Source organism: Triticum urartu, chromosome 3A (assembly GCF_056163025.1).
Source record: "Triticum urartu cultivar PI428250 chromosome 3A, HENAU_Tu73, whole genome shotgun sequence".
Taxonomy (NCBI): Eukaryota; Viridiplantae; Streptophyta; class Magnoliopsida; order Poales; family Poaceae; genus Triticum; species Triticum urartu.
In genome coordinates this window covers 668,179,520-668,194,969 of record NC_141875.1, presented here as the reverse complement: position 1 = coordinate 668,194,969, position 15,450 = coordinate 668,179,520, and the positions used below count along the sequence as shown (strand labels likewise).

The 15,450-nt window shown below is 47.4% G+C and overlaps 1 protein-coding gene and 1 pseudogene across 1 annotated transcript; one reads left to right on the top strand and one right to left on the bottom strand.

The window, feature by feature from the left end:
* Positions 1 to 10,514: 10,514 nt before the first annotated feature.
* On the bottom strand, positions 10,515 to 11,192 carry LOC125549091 (uncharacterized). The gene is made up of 2 exons (XM_048712580.2): positions 11,077 to 11,192; positions 10,515 to 10,959 (listed from the first exon to the last, which is right to left on the bottom strand). Exons 1-2 carry the CDS (start codon positions 11,138 to 11,140, stop codon positions 10,649 to 10,651), a joined length of 375 nt encoding a protein of 124 aa, XP_048568537.2. The 5' UTR covers positions 11,141 to 11,192; the 3' UTR covers positions 10,515 to 10,648.
* Positions 11,193 to 13,750: 2,558 nt separating this feature from the next.
* On the top strand, positions 13,751 to 15,050 carry LOC147981288 (putative F-box protein At2g02030; annotated as a pseudogene).
* Positions 15,051 to 15,450: the final 400 nt, after the last annotated feature.

Here is a 15,450-nt window from a genome sequence, read left to right as displayed (position 1 = left end):
AAGCATCGTCATGATCACCATCGTCACCGGCGCGACACCTTGATCTCCATCGTAGCATCGTTGTCGTCTCGCCAATCTTATGCTTCTACGACTATCGCTACCGCTTAGTGATAAAGTGAAGCATTACAGGGCGATTGCATTGCATACAATAAAGCGACAACCATATGGCTCCTGCCAGTTGTCGATAACTTGGTTACAAAACATGATCATCTCATACAATAAAATTTAGCATCATGCCTTGACCATATCACATCACAATATGCCCTGCAAAAACAAGTTAGACGTCCTCTACTTTGTTTGTTGCAAGTTTTACGTGGCTGCTACGGGCTTAGCAAGAACCAATGTTACCTACGCATCAAAAACCACAACGATAGTTTGTCAAGTTGGTGCTATTTTAACCTTCGCAAGGACCGGGCGTAGCCACACTCATTTCAACTAAAGTTGGAGAAACTGACACCCGCCAGCCACCTGTGTGCAAAGCACGTCGGTAGAACCAGTCTCGCGTAAGCATACGCGTAATGTCGGTCCGGGCCGCTTCATCCGACAATACTGCCGAACCAAAGCATGACATGCTGGTAAGCAGTATGACTTATATCGCCCACAACTCACTTGTGTTCTACTCGTGCATATAACATCAACACACAAAACCTAGGCTCGGATGCCACTGATGGGGAATGTAGTAATTTCAAAAAATTTCCTACGCACACGCAAGATCATGGTGATGCACAGCAACGAGAGGGGAGAGTTTTGTCTACGTACCCTCGTAGACCGGAAGCGGAAGCATTATAACAAAGCGGTTGATGTAGTCGTACGTCTTCATGGCCCGACCGATCAAGCACCGAAACTACGACACCTTCGAGTTTTTGCACACGTTCAGCTCGATGACGATCCCCGGACTCCGATCCAGCAGAGTGTCGGGGATGAGTTCCGTCAGCACGACGGCATGGTGACGATCTTGATGTTCTACCATTGCAGGGCTTCGCCTAAGCACCGCTACAATATTATCGCGGATTATGGTGGAGGGGGGCACCGCACACGGCTAAGAGATCAATGATCAATTGTTGTGTCTCTGGGGTGCCCCCTGCCCCCGTATATAAAGGAGTGGAGGAGGGGGCCGGCCAAGGAGGGTGGCACGCCCAAGGGGGGGAGTCCAACTCCCACCGGGAGTAGGACTCCCCTTTTTCCTATTAGGAGTAGGAGAGGGAAGGAAGAGGAAGGAGGAAGGAAGGAAAGGGGGCGGCCCCCTTCCCAATTCGGATTGGGCTTGGGGGGCGGGCGCCCCCTCCCTTTCTCCTTTCCCCTCCTTTCCACTAAGGCCCATATACCTCCCGGGGGGTTCCGATAACCTCCCAGTGATCCGGTATTGTCCCAATCTTACCAAAAACCTTTCCGGTGTCCAAATATAGTCGTCCAATATATCGATCTTTATGTCTCGACCATTTCGAGACTCCTCGTCAAGTCCGTGATCACATCTAGGACTCCGAACAACCTTCGGTACATCAAAATATATAAACTCATAATGAAACTGTCATCGTAACGTTAAGCGTGCGGACCCTATGGGTTCGAGAACAATGTAGACATGACCGAGACACGTCTCCGGTCAATAACCAATAGCGGAACCTGGATGCTCATATTGGCTCCTACATATTCTACGAAGATCTTTATTGGTCAGACCGCATAACAACATACGTTGTTCCCTTTGTCATCGGTATGTTACTTGCCCGAGATTCGATCGTCGGTATCTCAATACCTAGTTCAATCTCGTTACCGGCAAGTCTCTTTACTCGTTCCGTAATACATCATCTCGCAACTAACTCATTAGTTGCAATGCTTGCAAGGCTTATGTGATGTGCATTACCGAGAGGGCCCAGAGATACCTCTCCGACAATTGGAGTGACAAATCCTAATCTCGAAATACGCCAACCCAACATGTACCTTTGGAGACACCTGTAGAGCACCTTTATAATCACCCAGTTACGTTGTGACGTTTGGTAGCACACAAAGTGTTCCTCTGGTAAACGGGTGTTGCATAATCTCATAGTCATAGGAACATGTATAAGTCATGAAGAATGCAATAGCAACATACTAAACGATCGGGTGCTAAGCTAATGGAATGGGTCATGTCAATCACATCATTCTCCTAATGATGTGATCCCGTTAATCAAATGACAACTCATGTCTATGGTTAGGAAACATAACCATCTTCGATTAACGAGCTAGTCAAGTAGAGGCATACTAGTGACACTTTGTTTGTCTATGTATTCACACAAGTATTACATTTCCGGTTAATACAATTCTAGCATGAATAATAAACATTTATCATGATATAAGGAAATAAATAATAACTTTATTATTGCCTCTAGGGCATATTTCCTTCAATAAGGCAGGCTGAAATCCTCAAGATCATTGTTGGACAACTCCTTGATTTTGAGCCCATGTCTCCGCTTAGAGAGGAGGAAATAAAACGGAAATATGTCCGGGGCCAACCTTTGGTCGAGCCAGACGAGGTCAAGAAGCTCCCAACGAGAATGTATGAATTGCATCAATGGTACATGGACATTACGAAGATTTCCAATAGAGAGTCCCTCATGGTGAATGTCAAGAAGGATCATTACTACCATGAGAAAGCTGTGTCCGTTGAGTATTCACAACTATTTCAGTTATACAATCAAGACGCACTCGACAAATCTATCGTCAGATGCTATTGTTTGTAAGTGATTTCTTTTTGTAATTTAAGTCTCAAGCTAGCTGTAGTGATCATTTTGATCAATCATTACCTGTAATTATTCTCACTATATTCTTTTCTGTGGTATTATGCAGGATGAAGATTTATGAAATGAAAAAAAGTAGACGCTATGGCATTGGGTTCGTTGACCCAAATACCATTAATGCATACACATGGAAATTAGATCCATATTACGAAAAAAGTGTAGAGGAAAGCATGCTAGAGTTCTTCAAGCGCCTTAAATACAATGAAGATATACTACTTCCTTACAACTTCGAGTGAGTCACATTGTCTTGTACTACAAATTCTGTTTTTTCCTACTAGCTAGTTACATGTTTTTGCTTACATATGCCCGCTTAATTAAGACATGCAAACGTGTGTGCATGCAGATTTCACTGGATCTTATTAATCATTAAAGTTGATGAAGGAACAGTTGAAGTACTAGACTCACTACTTAAAAAACCAAGTGACTACACCATCTTGTCTGGGATAGTCAACAGGTAATTTCAATCATTATTAACTATATCTCAGCCTATTTAGTTCGTCATTTCCTCATATGAACTATTTAGTAACCCCTTTATTCATTTTCTTTGTCGGCGGGCAGGGCTTGGGCACAGTTCATCAGCGTCACTCCAGGCCAATGGAAAAAAAAATCTGAAATGGTATCGACCCAAGGTAAGTAATTAAGTAGTACTAGCTAGCTAGCTGCCATCTCTTTAATTATCATGCTTGATTAATTATTATATGATCAAATTCCATTCTCGTAAAGGCCCTGAAGCAGGCGCCGGGGAATAATCTATGTGCATACTACGTTTCCGAGAACATTCGCATGATGGCGTCCGAAAGGAGCAGATCTCAAAGACAGGAGTGGGTACATTTGTCAGAACACTATTCACAATTTTTACACCATTACCGATATCTAGTCACACAAATAATACACGTGCATATTGATCTCCTTCTTAACAGTTCAAAGAGGTGCGGGAGCAGCTCCTACCAGAGGACCGCCTAGAAGCAATTCAAGAGGAAATGGCGGGATTTTTGCTCGACCAGGTCATAGATCCCAAAGGAGAATACTATTACCCGCTACCGCCCTCATGAACCACTTCCAATTGTCATCGTGCTCCGAAGGCACCAATTAGGCTAATGCCACTGGCTCCGAAGGCACCAATTAGGAGAAATTGTATATAGCTACCTAATTGTATACATATATACATGTGTGTATATATGTGTGAATTAATGGTGGGTGTGAGACATTCGATGATATATATATATATGATCGGTTCTACTAGAAATTCTATTTATATATATGCATAACGTGTACAATATGTAGCATCGTAAAATACCAGCAAACGAAAAAGAATTAAATGGAAAACACAAAATTAAATGAAAAAGAAATCATAAACCCAAAACCCCCCAGCCTTTTAATACCGATTGGTGTCACCAACAGGTACTAAAGGACTCCCTGCCCCCGGAGCTGGCTCGTGCCACGTGGTTGCCCTTTAGCACCGGTTCGTGCTGAACCGGTACTAAAGGGGGGGGGGGCTTTAGTGCCCACACTTTAGTGCCGGTTACCGAACCGGCACTAAAGGGCCTTACGAACCGGTGCTATTGCCCGGTTCTGCACTAGTGCTACACCCACCATAATACATAATATCACATCCGACACAAACCAAAAAACATACAACTTTCTGACGCAAACACAAGCATTCCTGCTCTCCGTTCTGTACCTTCACCCAAACCAACAATAGAGAATACATACAAGCATTCTCACAGGTGGGGCATGGCGTGCGCCACATGCTTCGGCGCTAGCATGTACTCCCTCTGTCCTATAATGTAAGACCATTTTACAAGATATGTTAGCTTGCAAAATGGCCTTAATTATGAGATGGAAGGAGTACTGTACTTTGGATCAAACGGGCACAATGAGAGCTCGAAATTACTTTGCATACGATGATTTACAGTCCAATCTGCTCGAAATTACTGTGTACGATGATTTACTGTCCGATCTGCCTATGACCTATGAGCCATGTCCCGGGTTCAAGTAGCGTTTTGATCCAGGGTGACACACTAGTGTCGTACATGTATTGTATCGTATGAAAAACATCTGACGAGCTGGTGTGGCCAACTGTTTTTTTTCAACTGGGTTGGACGATGGAGGTTGTGCGTCAGATAGACGTCGCACCAAAATCGTGCATAGCGCAGCTCTTTTTCTGAGGCGAATGCTACCATGACCTGCGCCCAACAAGGCGCGGAGCGTAAAACATAGGGTTTGAGAAACTGGCTCGACACCCTAAAACGGGGTGTGGCTATCTCATTATATAGATGTACCAAGAGGTACAATACAAGGCCTATACAAGACTACATATATACAGTCTAACACCCTCCCTCAATCTTAACTATAGCCTGAAGTACAAAGTAAGTTAAGATTGCGCCTACAGCCTACAAACTGTGTTTGTGGAAGAGGCTTCGTGAAGATGTCAGCAAGTTGATCTTTTGAGGAGATGAACTTGATACAAAGTAGTCTCTGTGCAACACGTTCCCGAAAAAAATGATAGTCAACCTCAATGTGTTTTGTCCTAGCATGAAACACCGGATTAGATGAAAGGTATGTAGCACCAATGTTATCACACCACAGAACTGGAGGATGACCTGGAGAGATTCTCAACTCCCGCAATAAGCACTGTACCCATATGATCTCAGCGGTAGCATCAGCAACTGCTTTATACTCAGCTTCAGTACTGCTACGAGACACGGTGGCTTGCTTGCGAGCATTCCAGGCGATCAAGTTAGGACCAAAGAACACTACATATCCCCCCGTGGATCACCGATCATTAGGACTTCTAGCCCAATCCGCATTAGAGAAAGCCGAAAGTTCACAAGACGGTGCAGACTGAAGAAGCAGGCCATACGAAGCAGTGGAAGAGACATATCGCAAGATGCGCTTAACTGCCGAGAGATGAGTGGTACGAGGTGCATGAAGATACTGGCACACACGGTTGGCTGCATAAGAGACATCAGGCCTGGTGATAGTGAGATATTGCAGACCACCAACAAGACTGTGATACTCAGTGGCGTCATCAGCAGAAAGAAGATCTCCATCAAGGGCGGACAACCGATCAGTCACAGACATCGGAATGATAGCATGTTTGCATTTGAGCATCCCAGCACGGCGCAACAAATCCATAGAATACTTTTTCTGAGTCAGATTCAACCCAGTAGAGGACCGTGATACCTCCAAACCAAGGAAGTAATGAAGAGCACCCAAGTCCTTGACAGCAAACTCCTCACTCAATGCGGACACAAGGCAATCAACAGCAGCATCAGAAGAACTGACAAGGATGATATCATCAACATAAACCAATAGATACATCGTCACCTCAGGACGCTGAAGGAGGAACAGTGATGTGTCAGCAGTGGAGGGAATAAAACCAAGAGCCCGGAGAACAGAACCAAGGCGTGCATGCCACGCACGGGGCGCCTGTTTAAGTCCATACAATGCCTTGACCAACGACAGAGATGATGCGGACGTGTAGGATCAACAAAGCCTGGTGGTTGACGCATATAAACCTCTTCCTCAAGAACTCCATGGAGGAAGGCATTTTGTACGTCAAGCTGACGAAGAGACCAACCACGAGTAACAGCAAGAGACAACAGTATACGAATAGTAGTAGGCTTGATAACTGGACTGAACGTGTCTTCATAATCAAGACCATACCTCTGCTTGAAACCCTTGGCAACTAGCCATGCCTTATAGCGCTCAATCGAACCATCTGCATGTCGTTTTACTTTAAACACCCACTTGGAGTCAATGATGTTGAGACCAGAAACCGGAGGAACAAGTTGCCAAGTGCCATTTTTCAGCAAAGCCTGAAATTCCTGCTCCATCGCAGCACGCCAGTGAGGGATACCCAATGCGGCCTGAAAATGACGTGGCTCAGCCGTCGGATCCGCAGCAGCATGAGCAACACATGCGGCAAGCCACGCCACAGTCCCGTTTGTGCGTTCCTTGGGGCAAAAAACACTAGACCGGCTGCGTGTGTGTGGTCGATGAGAGACCACAGCAGGCAGCGCCGGCAACACGGGGCTTGCCACAGGAGACGAAGGTCAGACCGATCCGGGGCTGGAGGAGCCAGAGTCATCAGACTCAGCGCCGGACGACGTGGCCGAGACGGGGCTGCCGAGCCCAGCCGACGACAAGGCCGGCTCGCGAGGATCCGAGGTGACCGAGGCGGTGCTGGCCGGTGTAGCTGCCGTGGCCGTTGGGCCAGCGGTTGTTGGGCCACCTGCCGCTGGGCCAGGCAAGGGCGACGCCTGCGGCGTGGCGGGCAAGCCAGGCGAGCCGGGCGACGGGGCGGGAGAGCCTGGCGGCGGTGCGGGCGAGGCGGGCGCTGCCGACGCCCGCGGGTCGGCTGTGGATGCATCGGGCTGGCGGGCACGACCCGCCATGCATAGGCCATGCACCGGATCATCATGATCATCATGAGTGTTGTTCATAGCCTCATCATCCAGGAGTTCAAGATGGGCACCACGTCCAATACCTGCAGCATGGTTAGGAAGCAACACAGGAGCATTTGCAACATCCACAAATTGATCAGGCGAAGGTGTAGCGGAGTGCACAGGTGGTAAACTAATGGTAGAGTGGTTCGGAAGAGCACGAAATGGGAACACATTCTCATCAAACACAACGTCACGAGAAATGTAGACACGATTGGTGGGAACATGAAGACACTTTTACCCTTTATGGAGAGAACTGTACCCAAGAAAGACACACTTCTTAGACCGAAACTCTAACTTACGCTTGTTGTACGGCCGCAAGTGCAGCCAACACACGCACCCAAAGACTTTGAGAAACGTGTAGTCTAGGATATCATTGAGCAAGAGTTCAAGAGGGGTTTTCATTTTTAGTAGTCTTGAGGGAACCCTATTTATCAAGAAACAGGCGGTGGAAAAAGCATCACTCCAGAACCGAAACGGGACGGAGGCATGAGCTAGTAAAGTAAGTCCAGTCTCTACAAGATGACGATGCTTACGTTCAGCGGTGCCGTTTTGCTGATGTGTATGAGGACAAGATACGCGATGCGAGATCCCAAGCTTGTTGAAAAATGAGTTGAGGTTGTGATATTCACCCCCCCTAGTCGGATTGAACATGAATAATTTTGTGCTTAAGGAGACGCTCAACATGTGCTTGGAACTGAATAAAAACATCAAACATATCAGATTTACGCTTGATAAGATATAGCCAAGTAAACCGACTGTAAGCATCAATGAAACTGACATAATAGTTGTGACCACTAACAGACGTTTGGGCATGATCCCATACATCAGAAAACACAAGCTCAAGAGGATGTTTCACAACACGACTAGACTCTGAAAAAGGTAGTTGGTGACTCTTGCCCTGCTCACAGGCATCACAGATAGTTTCAGCACTTTTATTGGATACAACTGGTAGTTCATGGCGATGCAGCACATGACTAACTATAGGAGCAGCAGGGTGACCAAGGCACGCATGCCAGTGCGTAGGCGACACACGAACACCACTGAACACCTGAGGAGAAGACGACTTAGGAGATGCAGGTGGTGCGTCAAGTGCATATAAGCCATGGCGAAGACGACCACTAAGCAGAACGGCCCTCGTGTCCCGATCCTTGATAAAGAAACGAAAAGGGTGAAACTCAGCAAGGACATTGTTATCACGAGTAAGTTGAGGAATAGACAACAAACTACTCGTAGCAGAGGGAACTCAAAGGACATTGGAAAGATGCAGTTTGCGAAAATTGTGTGCAAGAAGTGATGCCTGACCAACATGGGAGATGCGCATACCTGCTCCGTTGGCGGTGTGCACCTGATAATGTCCACGATATGGTTCCTGAGTGGAGAGCCTGCCCATCTCACTGGTGAGATGATTCGTCGCTCCTGTATCCATATACCACGTCGGATCAAGAGAGTAGGACTGGGTGCGCCCGTGCTCGTGCCCCGTCACGGCAGCTGCAGTCTGCTTATCATTCCCTTTTCCATTGTTACCAAGGCCAAGGAAGTCTTGCTTGTAGCGTCTGTTGCAGCGAGGCGAGGTGACGATCGATGCTACAAAGCTGACAAGCCTGAGGAGCACCGCAACTAGAACAGCAAGCAACTGGTCGACTCCCTCCAGTGATGGTCGGCGCGTTGCCCCGCGAGGCCTGCGACGAGGAAGCAGGTGGTTTGCCACCTGATGCGGCCGGCTTCTGAGGTTTTCCGCGTGTCGCGGTGTTGGCGGAGGCGAAGCTGGGGGAAACACGGCGCGCCTTGATGCGCTGCTCACGCCCAAGGAGGCGCGCATAGAGCTCACGACGCGGGAGCGTATCCTCTCGACCATGGACGTTCTCTATGCGATTGTCATAATCATCATCAAGCCCGTTAAGCACAAAAGTGGTGAAGTCCTCGTCCTGAAGCGGGTGACCAACAGAGGCCAAGGTGTCGGCGAGGCTCGTCATCTTGTTGAAGTACTCTGTGATGCTGAGATCGCCAAGCTTGGTCTCACCCAGCTCGGTGCGTATAGAGTGCGCACGCGCCTAAGACTGAGAGGCGAAACTAGTGTGGAGGGCCGCCCACGCCTCCCTAGACGTAGCGGCGAAGATGACCATCGACGAAACACTCGGCGTGAGCGAAGACTGGATAGCGGAGAGAATAGCCTGACCCTGCGCCACCCACGTGTGATATGCCGGATGGTGAGAGGGTGGACACGGGATGGATCCGTCGACGTAGCCCTCCAAGTAGCGGCTGCGGAGTAGAGGCAAGACCTGAGCATGCCATGACAGGTAGTTGTCCGGCGCGAGCTTCACCGGCAGCAGGTGCGAGAAATAAAACGTCGACGGCGCCGCGGTTTGAGCAGTGTACGCCTGCGCCAGTGGGGCATAGGGATCCATGGACAGGGCCATCTCTGGACGAGGGACCATCGCATAGGCGCCAGGGGAGGAGTAGGACCCGGCAGAGGCGGCAGCCAAAGCATCGTGCCCGGGCGCTGCAGGAGGACCGTAGGTGCCCGGCGCGGCGTAGGGGCCAGCACCCGCAGCAGCCGAAGCACCTTGGTCGGGCGCTGCAGGGGCACCGTACGGCGAGGAGGCCGCGCCCCCATAGGACGGCGGCGGCGCCTGGTAGTAGTGGTGCGGTGGCGGCGGATGCGGCACGGCCGTGTAGGGTTGCGGCGATGGCTCAGCATAGGCCGACCCCGGCCAGAAGGATGACGGCGGCGGGGGCGCACCATAGGATGGCGCGGGAGCACCGCACCACGGGTGCGGACTCGGTGGAGGAGGGCCGCCAGGGGCTGGCAGCGCCGCGGGCTCGGTCGGGACGATTGGAGCGTCCGGAGACCCCGAAGCCTGCGGGGAAGTGGGCGGCGGCGGCACGGCACCGTATGTCGTCGCGAGGGGGCGGGAGGCCATGAAGGGCGACATCGGGGCGAGGGCCGGCGCGGTGGCGGCGGTCGAGATCGGCGCGGCGGCGGCGGGAGGTGGTGCAGCGGAAGACATCGTAACCTAATCTGATACCATGTAAAACATAGGGTTTGGGAAACTGGCTTGACACCCTAAAACAAGGAGTGCCTATCTCATTATATTGATATACCAAGAAATACAATACAAGGCCTATATAAAACTACGTATATACAGTCTAACACGGAGAAGTGTGTCGCGTGCGCATAGATACCACCAACAGACAACCCACTACCTTCTGTTGGGCGGGGTGGACGAGCACGGGCAACCAAGTGTTTGCTTCCTCGTCTCAGAATTATTAATCCATGGCAGAGACACTCGTGTTTACTGTTGATCACTTCAGATTATTATTATTATCACTCCCATGCAATCAATCATGCATGTGTACAAATTAAGCAATGATTGTTTCCTCTCTTTCCTCGGCACCTCAGGTTCATACATACCACCATTTACTCACTCAATAAATATGGCCGGCCCTCGGCGGTGGCCCAGGCACTGGCACTTCGGGCGGCTCCGGCACATGAGGTTCCGACGGTGGTGGTGGGGCTTGGCTGCATGAGGATGTACAAATGCACAACTTTTTCCTAGGCGGTTTTTGAAAGCCGTTCTCGCCGTCGTCTTCGTTGAGCTCATCGTCAACGATCGACTTTTTACTGGAGCAAAACCCACCCTTGAAGTGCTCTTTGTGACAAGCCTTGGTGCAGCGCAGTTTCTTGCAAGGGCCTTTGTACGACTTGCTACGGGACATGCATACCTGAGCCTCCACACCTGCATGTGATATACAATTAGAGTGTGCCCCAGAAAATTAAATTAGCAAATTTTTCATCAATTTGATTTTAAATTGCACGGGATTGCGATGCGATAGAATCTGTTATGTGAACTTACAGAAGGCCATGAGGAGAATGCCCAGGGTGAAGGCGGCGAGCATCTGGGTGCCGCTGAACGCCATGGCTAAGTGCTCAAAAGAAGTTGTTGGAGTGGTGGCGTGAGGAGAAGAATGAGAGTGAGTGCTATTTATTGCACCTCTCTTAGCTATGCATTCAATGTCTTAGAGGTTACTGAAATCTAAATATTGGATACAAGCATTTGTGTAATGTCTTAGGCCTTCTTTTGTTTGTAGGAATTTCATAGGAATTCTATAGGATATGATTCTTATACGATTTTTTTCCTTTAAAGCCCTTTTATTTATAGGAATGGATTCTTATTCCTACATAGAATTGGTTCGTATCCTCCACATTTCAAAGGAAAATAAATATTAGGCTAAACTCGATGAAAAAATTCCTATGATGTGAACCAATTGGCATCTCTTTTTCTATCTCTACTCATAGGATTTGAGATACATGTCATCTCATTTTCTACAACTTTCCTATTCCTATGATATTCCTATCCTACGAACCAAAAAAGACTAGAGATATGAAAATCCAAATATTTGATACAACCATTTGTGTAATGTCTTCGAGGATATGCAAATCCTAATATTGGATACAAGCATTTGTGTAGCGTCTTAGAGGAAATGGAAATCCGAATATTGTATACAAGCATTTGTGTAAAGTATCTATCTCCAATAATAAATCATGTGTATTAAATTCATGCTCCAACCAGTTGCTCCGAACATTCGAACTATGGGAGGTGCGATACAATCTGCTATATGAACTTATAGAAAGCCATGATGAAAATGCCCAGGGTGAAGACAGCGAGCATCTAGGTGCCGCCGAATTCCATGGCCAAGTGCTCAAAAGAAGTTGTTGGAGTGGTGGTGTGAGGAGAAGAGCGGGATTGCGTGATATTTAGTGCACCGTCTTGGCTATGCACATTCAATGCCTTAGAGGATACGAAAATCTAAATATTAGATACAACCATTTGTGTAATGTCTTAGAGGATATGAAAATCCAAATGTTAGATACAAGCATTTGTGTAATGTGGTTTGATCTCCATGGGAAAGCACGGGTGCAAAGTTTGAAACTCCACGGCCCAGCGCGGAGGGAGTAGTGTGCGCCCCTTTGCAGGGAGCAACTAGTAAGGGGAGTAGTGTGCGCCCCTTTAGGTCATCCATATGAAAAAACTCCACGGGTGCAGAGTTCTTCCTTAGCTTTTCGATCAAAAAAAAAAAATTTTACGCGAAAAAACGCGTTGTCTTTTTTCCTTTCGCGAAAAGTTACGGTTTTTCTTTCGCGAGAGGCACGATTGTGCTTTAGCAAAAGTCATAGCCGTGCCTTTCGAAAAAAAAAACACGTTTTCTATTTTTTTTTTCTTTCGCGAAAAGTCACGGTTTTTCTTCCGCGAGAGGCACGGTTGTGCTTTCACGAGAGTCACGGCCGTGCCTCTCGAAAAGGAAATAACAAAATGCGTTTTCTGTTTTTTTCTGTCGCGCGAGTCATGGTTTTGCTTTCGTGAGAGGCACGGTTGTGCTTTCGTGAGAGTCACGGCCGTGTCTCTCGGAAAGGAAAAAAATGCTTTTTCTGTTTTTTTCTTTCGCGAGAGTCACGGTTTTGCTTTCGCCAGAGGCACGGTTGTGCTTTCGCCAGTGGCACGGTTGTGCTTTCGCGAGAGTCACGGGCGTGCCTCTTTCGAAAAGGGAAATAACACGGTTTATGTTTTTTTTCCTTCCACGAGAGTCACGGTTTTGCTTCCATGAGAGGCAAGGTTTGAGATTTGGACGCATGGTTTAAGAGATAAAGCATTTTGAATAAACGAATCTACGAAAAAAGGGAAAACTTCTAGGTTGCGACAAATGGCGCGCTGCATATGCGCCACTTGTCGTGACCTGAAAAGGTGGAGTGTTCTTTGCAACGAGTACTTCTTAATCAGTGATTTTGCCCCTTTGCGTTTGCAGGAATCGAATAAGCGCAGTTCAGGAAATCTTTAAGAGCAGCTAGTTTTTTTTTTTTGAGGGGTTGAGAGCAGCTAGTTGGGTCTGGGCAAGTTACCGTGGTCGGAATCCGGACTGCGTATAGGTTAACATAACGGTCCAGTAAGATACGTGCGTGGGCTGGGCCAGCGAGATAGGTTAACATAACGGTCCAGTAAGAAGCCGATCAATTTCCTTCGCTCAATTTTTTTCCCCGAAATCCCGAGGCTTCCGAACCGTCGCCGCTATCGCCAACAGCGCCTCCACGCGCAAACCCTTTCCAATCGAGCTTGCAGCCATGGCCAGTCCGCTGGACGGCCACGACACCAACGGGAACAGAAGGATGTTTCCGGTAATTTCCGCCACACATTAAAATTTCTTCTCTATTTTCACTCTATTTTTCTCCGAGAGAAACAAAAGCTTTTGACCAGATCTATTGAGGTTTCAGATCTCACTGATTCCTTTGTTGCCGACAAAAAAGGAAAAAAAGAATAATTTGGTGCGTCTCCTATACTAAGACGGACACCTTGTCCGGGAAAGATACCAACAGGCCAGGGAGACGCACATATCTATATATATACACATATTTTATTGGTATATCTATCAATGTATATGTGTGTTCGTGTCAGCGTAGTCAGTGCCGTGCATTGCATATAGAGATTATTAAGATCCTAGTTATATTTTGGTTTTGTGTCTTGCTGCATCGACTTGATGGGGGTTAATGGTACATTCCCAAAGAAATCGGCTAATGATGCAAGGAAAATAAAGAAGAGGAAGTCACAGAGGATGCAAAGGACGGGGAGTGTGCCACAGAGGAAACAAAGGACAATGAGTTTGCAGCCTATAAGGGAGCAGTTGTTGGACGTGATGGTGTGGGAGATCTTGATCCGGCTGCCCGTGGAGTCCCTGGTGAGGTTTAAGTTGGTTAGCAAGGCCTGGTACGCTATCATCTCTTCCCTGTTTTTGTTCGTGCGCACCTCCACTGCTCCAAACAGAAACAACAACACAACCCGTCTTCCTTCCTCGTCACCCCCCACATTTATCTGGAACCAAATCCTTCGGGTCTTTTTTCCACCAACATCCATTTCTACCTGTGGTCTTTACAACAAGATGGCATGAGTAGGAGCAGTAGTAGTGCAACACTCCTTTATGGGAGGCAGTTCCCCATTGGCGAGTTTGGGCTAGTGTCCCAAATGGCACACTGTGATGTTTTCAACCCAGCCACTAGAGATGCTGTTGCGCTACCAGGTGCCACCGCAATATGTTGCAGCACTCCACCTGCCTTCCGATTGGTTTCGGCCTTGATGTTTCCACTGGAACATATAAGGTTGCACGGTCTTTCTACCGTTCCTGTGATTGCAGTTCGGTTGCAATGGGAATGGAGGTCTTCACTATTAATGGTGACGAGGGCAACTGGAGGGAAACCTTGCTGGATCCACCATACCCTATTATCTGTCCGCAAACTGCCATACACTGCAAGGGTTCCCTATTCTATTTCATAGATAAGAAAATTCAACAATGTCCCCCGCAGGCGCTGCTTCGTTTCTGCCTTCAAGATGAAACATTTGGTATCACTCCATTGCTTAACAACGTGTACCCTACAGTAGAAGATGATGACGATATTGTTCTCCATGAGCTTGATGGGGAATTATGTGCTACTTTCTTTAGCAAGTGTGTGCAACGAGTATTGGTCTGGGTGGCAAGAGATATTGTGAATCCAGAGTGGGATTGTCATTATGTAATCAATGTCTCAGATCACTGTTGTCCAGTGGCCTCACTTAGCATCGCTGGTCGGTTTCTCTTACGAAGAGGTCATTGTCTAATCCATTATTACATGAAAGCTCATGGTGTAAAAGAAGAGGATATATTTGATATGGATGACCTAAGGTTCCTTGGGCCCATTGAAGACACCTTGGGCCATGCATGGAAAAATTTATGTGTGTTTGAGCTACTTTATTACACTACAAGCCTTGTTTCTATTACTCCTAAGGCGAGCTTACAAGCTTCATAAGATGTAGGATTGTCTACAAACTCATGCCTACCTTATTCAAGGGAACATCAAATTTTCTCCCAGGTAAAGGATGAATAAGATGAATCATGACGGTGATTTATCGAGTCTCATTAATGTTGTGCGGGGCTCTTAAACAAGCTCATGTGCATGTTTATTCCTGTTGTTTTCATGCAAACTATATTCTTATAGTGGTCTTGGGTTTTTATCAAAGTCTCCAAGTTTCAAATTATATTTCTCTGTGGAACTGATTCTCTATTGAATCATTATGTTAGTTGTTTGATTATGTAGCCTGCAATTTGTGTAGTTCTCTTGTTTTCGGATTTTGCTACTACTTAAAAGAGAGACCATCATCTTATTTCTTTTGCAAGAATACTATTTGTCGTCATGATGTATCTACGTT

Excerpts from the sequence above, each read along its gene's own strand:
- LOC125549091 (XM_048712580.2), bottom strand. The coding sequence starts at position 11,140 with ATGGCGTTCAGCGGCACCCAGATGCTCGCCGCCTTCACCCTGGGCATT. Across the intron at positions 10,960-11,076 it reads CATTCTCCTCATGGCCTTCT|GTGTGGAGGCTCAGGTATGC; the intron begins GTAAGTTCACAT and ends TATCACATGCAG.